Genomic DNA, 12,968 nt, shown 5'->3' on the forward strand with positions numbered 1-12,968 from the left:
GGAGTATATAGAAAGAACATCAAATACTTTGTGAATATGTGTGTGTGTGTGTGTGCACGCGCGCGTGCACGCACGCACATGTGTGGTGTCACAACATTATTGCTCAAAATAAAAGATTTATATTATCCAGTTAATACCGATAGGATTTTTTAAGATATTTTATAATTTAAAGATGATATAATCTGTATGCTAAGCACCAATACTTAACCTTATGCAAAAAGCTAAAAAAATTGTTTGGGAAAAAAGAACTTCATCCCATTAACTGGTGTATTTCATATCCACATTCTAGAATATCCTTTAGTAAATAAACATAGTAATAATAATCCCCCATTTCCACAGTTTATATTCTATACAATTTTTTACATATGATTTTATTTAATTTTTTACAACGTCCTTTTGAGATTGGAAAATCAGAATGTGTTATTCCAGTTTTACAGGTAAGGGAATTGAGGTCCAAAGAGGAGCATTTCTTTGTTGTCCTTAAGTATTAATTGAATATATGTAATTTAGTTACACAATCAATTCCATATGATTGTACCATAATTCTATATGACCGGACAGGATTTTCAAAGCCAGTGCTTGCTTGCTTGCCTGCTTCCTTCCTTCCTTCCTTTCTTTTTGGCTATAACATATAAAATTGCAAAATACCCTGGAAAGTAATTTTTTGTCAGCACCTCCGATCATTTCCTTACATTTGACCCCCAAGTTTGAAATACTGGGTCAAGTGTTATGAACTTTTCAAAGCTCATGAACAAATCACTAGTTTTCAAGGCCAATTGTTCAGAAGGTTTATCTTTTTATTTAGACAATAACCAAGCCCAGTGGGGCAGAGTCAGTGTTCATTTACTCTCATTCTCAATGTCATTTTAGTCTTTTCTCCATCACATTCCATATCTCATGTAGCTGTGCCCTTTGCTTATGGCATGATAATTCTTTTTTCCCTGACATTCAAGATAACTTCATAGACATTCTATCAGTGGCTACAACCCACTTACTTTTAGCATGATACCAGTGATCAGTCTTTCTTCCCTCTGGCCTGGCCTGGGGAAGAATGGTGTTGCACTTCCTTGATCTTAAAAGAACACACAAGCAAGACTAAACACCAAAAACTTTTACCACCAAGCCAGCTAGATAATTTAAGTACCTATGCTAAATTCCCATCTAGAATATGAATGAGACATATATCCAATCTACTTTGTGTGGCTTTCACACTTGGGTTGAAGTCTGATGCTAACATGTAAGATAGACATCATCTCATCAAAGAGATGTACCTTTTTACTCAGGCCCCAGTGAATTGCAGTAGGCTCAGGTGTATCCGTCTAAATACAGACCTGTGCCTGTACATGTACCCTTACTTATTTTTAAGCCTTGTCTCTGCATCAGAAATTATAGTTTTATTGTATGTCAGCCATGTTCATGGATTTTTTAGATTGAAGATTATAAATATTACTGTGACTTTTTTTTAGGTACCTAGTAGAAGAAATCAAGAAAAGAGAAGGATTCAAATTACTGATGGAAGTAAGTGATTACAGAATTGTGCTTGTGATTTTGTCAGTCAACAGTGATGAAGGTGGTAATTTTCTAATCTATTATATTTCATTGGTTTTTGTGTTGCAGACTTAGAAACAAGCCATTAGCTTAATTCATAGAGTCCATTATGTTAATTTACTCTATTAGTGAGTATTTTTCCTTTGTTGGATTCAGAGAACACACTTGCCTTTAAGTATTGAAAATTACAGTGCTCAATAATAATTACCAAGGATAATACTGAATAAATTATGACCTGTATCTTGATATATAAATTGCATAATGCTTGTACTGCAAATATTCAACTGTGCTATAGTGGTGCTTCTGTGAAAAATCAATTAAGTGAATGTACAATAATGCATATAGTTTTCTCTTTTTATAAAATAATGAGAGCATATTAGCTTTGGAGCAATGGCAAAATAAGTCATTTTGTTGTTGGATTGTTTGCTATATATAAGAAATATGGTGGTTACAAAGATAGAGATTATTGGGGTTTTTTTCTAAAATATATGGTTAGAAAATATGAAGAATATTATTTAATTCTGATTTTTAAGAAATATAACGTGTGAGGTTTGCTTAGCTCTTCTTATAGCATATACTTTATAGCAATTTTTAACATAATAAAAATCACTTAGAGACTGCAGCCTAGGAGTGTATCCTGTATATAAGCAATCTGGCTAGTTTTTGGTATTCATTTATTTGACAAGATTTACAGAGCAATTGCTACGTGCTAGAGATATAAGACAGGGAAGTTCCCAACTCTCATGGTGCTTACATTCAAAAGGAAAGTGACAGGCAATAAACAAGCAAATTATTACATGGGAAACATCAAGTTGGGGGAAGTCTTAAGAAAACAGTAGAACAGATTCATGAAAGATAATAAGTAATTACAAATAACTCATTAGACAGTTCCAGATATGGGAAGTACTATAATGGAAATAAATAGGGTAAAATGCTGAAATGGGGGGTGTGGATGGTGGTGGCCTTTTTGGTTGGGATGCAGGTAGGGCCCTCTGGGGTTGCCTCTGCGCTGAGACCTGCTGAATGATGGTAAGAAGCGTGCCACACAGATGCTTGAGGGAAAGGCATTCTAGATAGAATCAACAAACAACCGCCAAGGCTTGAAGCTGAAAAGAGTTCTGTGTGCGGGCTTCCCTGGTGACACAGTGGTAGAGAGTCCACCTGCCGATGCAGGGGACACGGGTTCATGCCCCGGTCCCGGAAGATCCCACATGCCGCAGAGCGGCTGGGCCCGTGAGCCATGGCCGCTGAGCCTGTACATCCAGAGCCTGTGCTCCACAACAGGAGAGACCACAACAGTGAGAGGAAGAGTTTTGTGTGTTTGAGGAGCCAAAAGAAGGTGCATTAAGCAAGGGGGAGAGATAGTCGGTGATAGTGTGGAGAGGTTGGCAGAGACCAGATCTGCTGGAGCCAGGCGGGTCATGGTAAAGACCTTTGCCTTTTATTCCAAGTGTAATCTTTGGAGAAGTTTTCAGCAGAGAGGAGTCTGACTTCCATTTTGAAAGATGGTGCTGGATGTCATGAGAAGAGAGGGAGGGGGTGGTGGTGAGGGGAGGACAAGAAAAGAATAAGCGAGAGAAGGTGGAGACTGTTGCAGTAACTTGGGTGAGATGTGATGGTGGTCCTCAGATGACTTCGGGAAACACTGCTCCGGAGACTCCTGGCCGTGGATTCTCCCACTGTCTGCAAAGGGGGCATCTGATCAGAAGCTTCTAAGAATCCAGACTCCCTGAAAACTAGGGATATAAAGGAACTTGCAAAAAGAGCAGAAGAGTCCATATTTAAACGACTTTCTGGTAACACCACTAAAAAGCAAGAAGACCAGTTTAGAATGTGGAACATTCCACAGTACAGCTGACCTGGTTTCTTCAACAGGTCAGTGGCATGAGGAAAAATAAAGGAGAGTGTGATGATGATCACTTCCGGGGTCAAAGAAACCTAAGAGGCAGAACAGCCAAAGGCAACATATGCACCTGTTGGAACCCTAGTTTGAGGGAGCCAATTGTAAAAAGTAAATTTTGAAACAGTTGGGGAATTTCTAATATGAACTGGTAGGAGTTATCACTGATTTTGTTAGACATGACAATGGCATTATAACTACAGAAGAAAATGTCTGTATTTTCTAGAGATGCATACTTACCATGTAAGGATGAAACAAGAGCTATCTGACTGGATTGAATTTGAGTTTGAATCACCTTTTTTATTTTCTTGAGGTTGCATTACCTCTTTATTTTCTCAAGTTTGAATTGCCTTTTTTATTTCTCTAGCTGTGGGAGGTATAGGTCTTAAGAAAAGTGCTGTACACCTCAGAACTGCACAGTCTTTTGATAGAGCTGAGAGAAAAAGTGACGAGAAAAATGAACTGATTTAAAAGTTATTTATATACCTTCCTAAAGGCTTAAAAATTGAGGGAGGAACCTCTTGCCATCATCTTTAGGGAAATGCAAACATTCACATCCTTGTAATGAAAGTTAAGGTGGATTTTAAGTATTAGGCAGCCTTCTGCCCTGGATATTTTATCTGTGGGAGCCAGATGGCCCCAAAGCAGGGAAGGTGGCTCCTTCAATGATCCTCCAGAATTCCTACTTATAAGGGATTTTGTATGTGATCTGCATTTGCCTCTTTTCTCTGTATCCATTTAGAGAAATAAAGTAAATTTAGACCTTGAATTTCACATATAAGTGTCAAATTGATTAGCCTCTTTTTGTTAACAAATGCCTTCCTTGCACTGATTAAATATAACCCTAATGCATACTTAAGAGAAGAGATACACAGGTTTGATGAGAGCCCAGGTCTGTAAAACTGCAAGGTTTTCAATTTAGGAAAAAACAAAGTCTATAATGATATATATGTATATTTCACTGTGAAGCAGATGGCAGTGAGAGTGTTAAGTGGAACATTACAAACAGTAAATGAACACAACCACACAGAGTATCTAGTACTTGAATATCTTTCCCTGAAAAGAACAAAAGTAATGCATATCTTCTTGAAGATGATTGAAACTTATCATTTCAAAGGAATTCTGCATTATTCATAGGCCCCTGAAAATCCTATCTTTATTTTTCCATGTTGGATCTAAGATCTAATATGTTTTCTTAGCGGTATATACTATCATTCACATGTTTATTTTGATCTCTTGGGAGAGTCCTAATTATTCAACTTTTTGTTTTTCTCTTCCTGAGTTCTGCCTTAGAAAGAGTTATTTAGGTTTCATAGACTTTCTGAGTTACAAAGGATCTTCAAGGACATCTAGTCAACTTCCTGCTCAGTGCAGGAAACTTCTCTTGATAGTTCTTGTAACAGGAAGTCAACTTCTGCCAGAACACTTCCTGTGTAAGAGAATTCACAGTTTATTCCTCTTCCAGGGAGCTCTAAATATTCATATTCTAATACTTACTGAATCCTACTATTAGGATTTGATATGTATCAAGCACATTGCAACTTACAGTTTTTTAAATATAGTTTTTATATAGTTTTATTAGATCATAACAACCTTCTATTTGCTAAATACAGTGCACATCCTTTAATTTTCTTCTTGGACTTCTGCAGCATTTTGCACCATTATCCACTTCTTTCCTGTCTTGGTTCCTTTAACTTTCTTTCCCAGTTTTTCTCCTTTCCATGTGACTTTCTCTTCTAAGTCTCTGTGTGAAGGTCTCTTCATCTGGGGACTGCTTAAATGCTCTCCATTCTTTTGTCTTGGCCCTTTCCTGTGTCCATTTCCCTGAAATGTTTTATCCATGTCTAGAGCTTTGTCATCAATAGTCTCAATAATGTCTCCATCCCTGACTTGTCTCCTCAGCTTCAGTCCTTTGTATATAGGTATGTCCTGGAATTTTCCAGACTCCCACAGTCACCTCAAATTCATCATTTCTAAAGCTGAAGTGTAGCCATTTTCTTTACCAAAATTTTGATAAATTCATTTTCCAGATGAATTTTTGGAACTCTTTTCCATTAGAACTGTGATCCATCTTCTTCTTTTTCATTAGAACTATGATTTATCTAAACCAAAGTCTCGATGTTGTCTTCACCTATTTCCCTTCTCTACTCCTAAAGCCACCACCTTAGTTCAGGCTCCCCTTACCACTCAGGTTGGTGCTGTCTCCCAACTCATCTGCTGCTTCCAGTCTTAGACCCCTTTATCCCATCTCCACACTGCAGCCACCCTGTGGGCTTTCTAATAAAATGAAATCTGTCCCCTAGACTGAAACTCTCCAGTTGCCTCTGGAATCAAGCCCAGACTCCCCAGCATGGCCAGTGAGGAAGTCCTTTGTGAAAGGATGCCCATCTCTGTTTCCAGCATAACCCCTCTTCAGCACACCCTGCCATCTAGTCATTCCAAGTACTTGCCGTCACCCTGAATACACCAGCTTCTACCTGTGTACTATTCGCTTTGCCAGGAATATTTCTCGGATTATGAGAAATTTCTTCTTTTAAAATACCCATACCATTGCAGCTTGATTGCCTGTACCTAGCTTTATCACTGCTCTCTGAGTTCCTGGAGATAAGCATAAAATGTAAGTCATGTTTCTCATCCCAATGCCTGGTCCAATATCTAGAACATATAAAAATTTTGAGTTATATTCTGTGTTTAGATCATATGGAATTGAACATTTCAGTTGCCCTTCTTTGGACATGCTATAACTTTTTTATGTTCCCCTTCTAATTTGTAGGCAGAAATTAACACAGTGATGTGTCTCACCCAGTGAAGATTTTCAAGTGGGACTGTTTATCCACTTGAAAAGCACATCTTTCTACCAATATAGTTCCAAATAATAGTCACTACACTAGTAGAGTGCCTTCTGTGTGCCAGATGTGGTGGTAAATGTTGGAAATAATCTCTTTACTCATCAAACCAACTCTGTGGGGTAGACAATATAATCTCCATTTTATAGATTAGGAAGCTGAAGCTTAGAGAGTTTGACACTTGTCCAAGCAAAGACCTGGTGAAGTTGGGATTCAAACTGCATCCATGTGACTCCAAAACCCAGGCTTTTTGTGCTACTAAGTGCTGCCTTTGGAATTTTTCAGTAGTCTAATCAGTTACTTAAAACTTGTGAGCTTGAAGTCAGGTAAAATCCATCATGACCCCCTTCTCCATTCTATATTTGCATGATTGATCATTTCAGTCTATGTGCTAGAGTCTACATTTATACTTATTAAAAAGCATACTGCTAGTTTTTATTATTATTAATCATCATCATCGTTGTGATCTAATGATATTTCAGCAACAGAGATGAATTTCTTTTGACAAAGCTCAGTTTTAGAGAATACAAGGTACTGTATCTTGGTGACCACTGACTTTTTTTCCCCCAAGGGTCTCATATTATTTACTCAATAATCCTTGCTGGAATTGACATCAAAGCACTGGCTTTATTTCTTGGAATATATCTCCTTTCTTTCTCTTTGAAAATCAGGATAGAATGAACCCATCTTTTCTTTGGTGACACTTCTCTACTTCTCCATGAATTTTTAAAGATGATGACAATGACTGCTACAGGTTTTTTGTACCCTTCTCTATCATCCATCTGGTCTAGACACTTGGATTCCCTATTATGCCTTCTCAATGTGGTGGTGTTAGACAATATGGACTAATTGTGGTCCTAAGACACCCAAGAGGTCAGACTTTTATATATGTATGGAATTAAGTGGCATGTGAATGGTTCTACTCTGAAAATACACTTTACTGCTTTGAAGCTACTTGAAGAGAGTCTATATAAAATAAAAGCTACGGAGGCAAAGAGACAGGAAAACTCAAATATGTTCCTAGTGGATATTCAAGGGATGTTTTTTCCAAGTTTTAATAATTTGGGGAATGCCTATAGTAAAGGTATTCCACCAAAGGGAGCATCAAATTTCCTCCAATGAAATGAAATGTCAAAAAGGCTTCACCAGTTTTCAAATATCATAGCACTAGAGCCATACCATTCTAAAACAGACTGGGCAAAGATATCACAGATTTGTCACTTCCAAAATATCTAAATCGGGCTTCCCTGGTGGCGCAGTGGTTGAGAGTCTGCCTGCTGATGCAGGGGACGCGGATTTGTTCCCCGGTCTGGAAAGATCCCACATGCCACGGAGCGGCTGGGCCCGTGAGCCATGGCCGCTGAGCCTGCGCGTCCGGAGCCTGTGCTCCGCAACGGGAGAGGCCACAATGAGAGGCCCGTGTACCGCAAAAAAAAATTATATATATATATATATATATATATATATATATATATATATAAACCGAAACTTATTCAAGGAAGAAAATATAAAAGGTGGTTCAAAAGGACTAGGTCCTAACATAATATATAGAGCAGATCTGGTAGCAGATAGAAACTATTACAAAATGATTCATAATGTTGCCATGCAAATGAAAAAGAATGGCTTATTTAATGATGTATTAGGGTCCAATAAAAAGACAAAAACTGCACAGTAATCTGAAGTGGGAAAGTGCAATGTAAAGAATTATCGTGCTTGCTTTAGCAGCACATACATTAAAATTAGAACAATACAGAAAAGATTAGGATGGTCCCTGTGCAAGGATGACATGCAGATCTGTGAAGAGTTCCATATTTTAAAAAAAGAATTATTAACAGTTGATTGGAGTCATGGGAGATTGCCTCGCAAGAGACCCTAAAAAATACAGAAATAGCAGATACTGTAAAGAACAGACATCACTCCTAGAACGGAGATAGAGCACTGAGCAAGAGGCCACCCCCACCCAGGGCTGAGATCCAGACTAGGTTGGAGAGGGTGCAATGTGGCTCCCAATGTGACAGGGAAGTCCCCCAAGGTGTCACACAGGTGGGGTCTCTAGGAGTCCACCTCCTGGAGTGCTGGAGGACACTGCTATCAGGGCACTGCCATATTTTAGAACTCACTCAAGCCATCCAAGGCAAGGTGCATCGCTGGCAGCCCTCCCTATGAAGTCCCCGGAGGAGAGTGTGCAAGAAAAACCATGTATGGTCATCCTCCTGTGACCAGGCTGCTGTGAAGCCGCCACAGGGCGTGGTGCTGGGGGAAGCTGTCAGGGGCCACTTGCTGCTGGTCACCAAAACTGCTGAAAAGAGCCCCTCCTACTGCAGGAGCCCCATGAGATGAGTGCACGTGACCAGGAGGAGACACCTCTTCCTTCTCCGTGTCCCTCCAGCACCCTCTGGTGATAAAGTCTCCGATTGGACCAGATGGCAAGGAGAAATATTTATAGAGTCCACCTCCATTATTGGAGAACATAAAGAACGGGTGGATTCGGAGCTGAGAGGCAATAAATTGATAACTGACATAAATGGCACCTGGAAAAAAATCTTCGTTGATATAAAGACGGAAATTCCTAGAATCTAGTGACAGATAATAACTGTTTTTTTCTACTTTCTAATCAACCACAGTGACTTTATTTATTCACAAAAAGATTTATTCACATTAGATGATTAAACAATTTGAAGGCCAGTACATTCTATTCTAGAGAAACCAAATTAATCATAAATTAGAAAACCAAGTATAAATTGTGTAGATCTGTAAAGACTATTGTAGTTTCATGATAAATGTTTATGGAATTGACTTGAATTACAAAGTACCTTATTTTTTTTTAATCATTTCTTTATTTTTCCCATGTTCAATATTAGTTATCTATCTTATACACATCAGTGTATACATGTCAATCCCAATCTCCCAATTCATCACACCACCACCACCACACCCCACCTTCCCCCCTTGGTGTCCATACGTTTGTTCTCTACATCTGTGTCTCTATTTCTGCCTTGCCACCCGGTTCATCTGTACCATTTTTCTAGGTTCCACATATATGTGTTAATATACGATATTTGTTTTTCTCTTTCCGACTTACTTCACTCTGTATAACAGTCTCTAGGTCCATCCATGTCTCTACAAATGACCCAGTTTCATTCCTTTTTATGGCTGAATAATATTCCATTGTATATTTGTACCACATCTTCTTTATCCATTTGTTTGTTGATGGGCATTTAGGTTGCTTCCATGACCTGGCTATTGTAAATACTGTTGCAGTGAACATTGGGGTGCATGTGTCTTTTTGAATTATGGTTTTCTCAGGGTATATGCCCAGTAGTGGGATTGCTGGGTCATATGGTAGTTCTATTTTTAGTTTCTTAAGGAACCTCCATAATGTTCTCCATAGTGGCTGTATCAATTTACATTCCCACCAACAGTGCAAGAGGATTCCCTTTTCTCCATACCCTCTCTAGCATTTGTTGTTTGTAGATTTTCTGATGATGCTATTCTAACCAGTGTGAGCTGATACCTCATTGTAGTTTTGATTCACATTATCTAATAATTAGTGATGTTGAGCAGCTTTTCATTTGCCTCTTGGCCATCTGTATATCTTCTTTGGAGAAATGTCTATTTAGGTCTTCTGCCCATTTTTTGACTGGGTTGTTTGGTTTTTTAATATTGAGCTGCTTGAGCTGTTTATATATTTTGGAGATTAATCCTTTATCTGTTGATTCATTTGCAAATATTTTCTCCCATTCTGAAGGTTGCCTTTTCGTTTTGTTTCTAGTTTCCGTTTCTGTGCAAAAGCTTTTAAGTTTCCTTAGGTCCCAGTTGGTTATTTTTGTTTTTATTTCCATTGCTCTAGGAGGTGGGTCAAAAAAGATATTGCTGTGATTTATGTCAAAGAGTGTTCTTCCTATATTTTCCTCTGAGCGTTTTATAGCTTCTGGCCTTACATTTAGGTGTTTAATCCATTTTGAGTTTATTTTTCTGTATGGTGTTAGAGAGTGTTCTAATTTCATTCTTTTACATGTAGTTGTCCAGTTTTCCCAGCACCACTTATTGAAGAGACTGTCTTTCTCCACTGTATATCCTTGCCTCCTTTGTCATAGATTACCTGACCATAGGTGCGTGGGTTTATCGCTGGGCTTTCTAGCCTGTTCCATTGATCTATATTCTTGTTTTTGTACCAGTACCATATTGTCTAGATTACTGTAGCTTTGTAGTATAGTCTGAAGTCAGGGAGTCTGATTCCTCCAGCTCCATTTTTTTCCCTCAAGATTGCTTTGACTATTTGGAATCTTTTTTGTTTCCCTACAAATTTTAAGATTTTTTGTTCTAGTTCTGTAAAAAATACCACTGGTAATTTGATAGGCATTGCATTGAATCTGTAGATTGCTTTGGGTAGTATAGTCATTTTCACAATATTCATTCTTCCAAGAACATGGTATATCTCTCCATTTATTGGTATCATCTTTAATTTCTTTCTCAGTGTCTTATAGTTTTCTGCATACAGGTCGTTTGTCTCCCTAGATAGGTTTATTCCTAGGTATTTTATTCTTTTTGTTGCATTGGTAAATGGGAGTGTTTCCTTAATTTCTCTTTCAGATTTTTCATCATTGGTGTATAGGAATGAAAGAGATTTCTGTACATTAACTTTGTATCCTGCTACTTTACCAAAATCATTGATTAGCTCTAGTAGTTTTCTGGTGGCATCTTTAGGATTCTCTATGTATAGTATCATGTCATCTTCAAACAATGACAGTTTTACTTCTTCTTTTCCGATTTGGATTCCTTTTATTTCTTTTTCTTCTCTGATTGCTGTGGCTAGGACTTCCAAAACTATATTGAATAGTAGTGGAGAGAGTGGACATCCTTGTCTTGTTCCTGATCTTAGATGAAATGCTTTCAGTTTTTCACCATTGAGAATGATGTTTGCAATGGGTTTGTCATATATGACCTTTATTATGTTGAAGTATATTTCCTCTATGCCCATTTTCTGTAGAGTTTTTATCATAAATGGGTGTTGAATTTTGTCAAAAGCTTTTTCTGCATCTAATGAGATGATCATATGTTTTTTATTCAATTTGTTAATATGGTGTATCACATTGATTGATTTGCATATATTGAAGAATCCTTGCATCCCTGGGATAAATCCCACTTGGTCATGGTGTATGATCCTTTTAATTTGTTGTTGGATTCTGTTTGCTGGTATTTTGTTGAGGATTTTTGCATCTATATTCATCAGTGATATTGGTCTGTAATTTTCGTTTTTTGTAATATCTTTGTCTGATTTTGGTATCAGGGTGATGGTGGTCTCACAGAGTGAGTTTGGGAGTGTTCCTTCCTCTGCAGTTTTTTGGAAGAGTTTGTGAAGGATGGGTGTTAGCTCTTCTCTAAATGTTTGATAGAATTCACCTGTGAAGCCATCTGGTCCTGGACTTTTGTTTGTTGGAGGATTTTTAATCTCAGTTTCAATTTCATTACTTGTGATTGGTCTGTTCATATTTTCTGTTTCTTCCTGGTTCAGTCTTGGAAGGTTATACCCTTCTATGAATTTGTCCATTTCTTCCAGGTTGTCCATTTTATTGGCATAGAGTTGCTTGTAGTAGTCTCTTAGGATGCTTTGTATTTCTGCGGTGTCTGTTGTAACTTCTCCTTTTTCATTTCTAATTTTATGATTTGAGTCCTCTCCTTTTTCTTGATGAGTCTGGCTAATGGTTTATCAATTTTGTTTATCTTCTGAAAGAACCAGCTTTTAGTTTTATTGATCTTTGCTATTGTTTTCTTTGTTTCTGATTCATTTATTTCTGCTCTGATCTTGATGATTTCTTTCATTCTGCTCACTTTGGGTTTTGTTTGTTCTTCTTTCTCTAGTTCCTTTAGGTGTAAGGTTAGATTATTTATTTGAGATTTTTCTTGTATTTTGAGGTAGGCTTGCATAGCTATAAACTTCCCTCTTAGTACTGCTTTTGCTGCATCCCATAGGTTTTTGGATAGTCGTGTTTTCATTGTCATTTGTCTCTAGGTATTTTTTGAGTTCCTCATTGATTTCATCAGTGATCTCTTGGTTATTTAGTAACGTATTGTTTAGCCTCCACGTGTTTGTGTTTTTTACGTTTTTTTCCCAGTAATTCATTTCTAATCTCATAGCGTTGTGGTCAGGAAAGATGCTTGATATGATTGCAATTTTCTTAAATTTACTGAGGCTTGGTTTGTGACCCAAGATGTGATCTATCCTGGAGAATGTTCCTTGTGCACTTGAGAAGAAAGGGTAATCTGCTGTTTTTGGATGGAATGTCCTATAAATATCAATTAAATCTCTCATGTCTATTGTGTCATTTAAAGTTTCTGTTCCCTTATTTATTTTCATTTTGGATGATCTGTCCATTGGTGTAAGTGAGGTATTAAAGTCCCCCACTATTATTATGTTACTGTCAATTACCTCTTTTAGAGCTGTTAGCAGTTGCCTTATGTATTGAGGTGCTCCTATGTTGGGTGCATATATATTTATAATTGTTATATCTTCTTCTTGGATTGATCCCTTGATCATTATGTGGTGTCTTTCCTTGTCTCTTGTAACATTCTTTAAAGTCTGTTTAATCTGATATGAGTATTGCTACTCCAACTTTCTTTTGATTCCCATTTGCATGGAATATCTTTTTCCATCCCCTCACTTTCAGTGTGTA

The 12,968-nt window shown here is 37.6% G+C and overlaps 1 protein-coding gene and 1 non-coding gene across 2 annotated transcripts in view; both read left to right on the forward strand.

Annotated features, from left to right (window-relative positions):
* GADL1 (glutamate decarboxylase like 1) overlaps positions 1-12,968 on the forward strand; it is a 362,052-nt gene that overhangs the window by 273,428 nt on the left and 75,656 nt on the right. Inside the window, exon 15 of the mRNA XM_004279681.4 lies at positions 1,467-1,518. Within this exon, the coding sequence (XP_004279729.1) occupies positions 1,467-1,518 (52 nt within the window). The remainder of the gene's footprint in view (positions 1-1,466; positions 1,519-12,968) is intronic.
* Positions 8,004-8,110, forward strand: LOC117196539 (U6 spliceosomal RNA). The gene has a single exon (XR_004476775.1). It is a non-coding gene; the product is annotated as a U6 spliceosomal RNA (small nuclear RNA).

This window comes from Orcinus orca, chromosome 10, assembly GCF_937001465.1.
Source record: "Orcinus orca chromosome 10, mOrcOrc1.1, whole genome shotgun sequence".
Taxonomy (NCBI): domain Eukaryota; kingdom Metazoa; phylum Chordata; class Mammalia; order Artiodactyla; family Delphinidae; genus Orcinus; species Orcinus orca.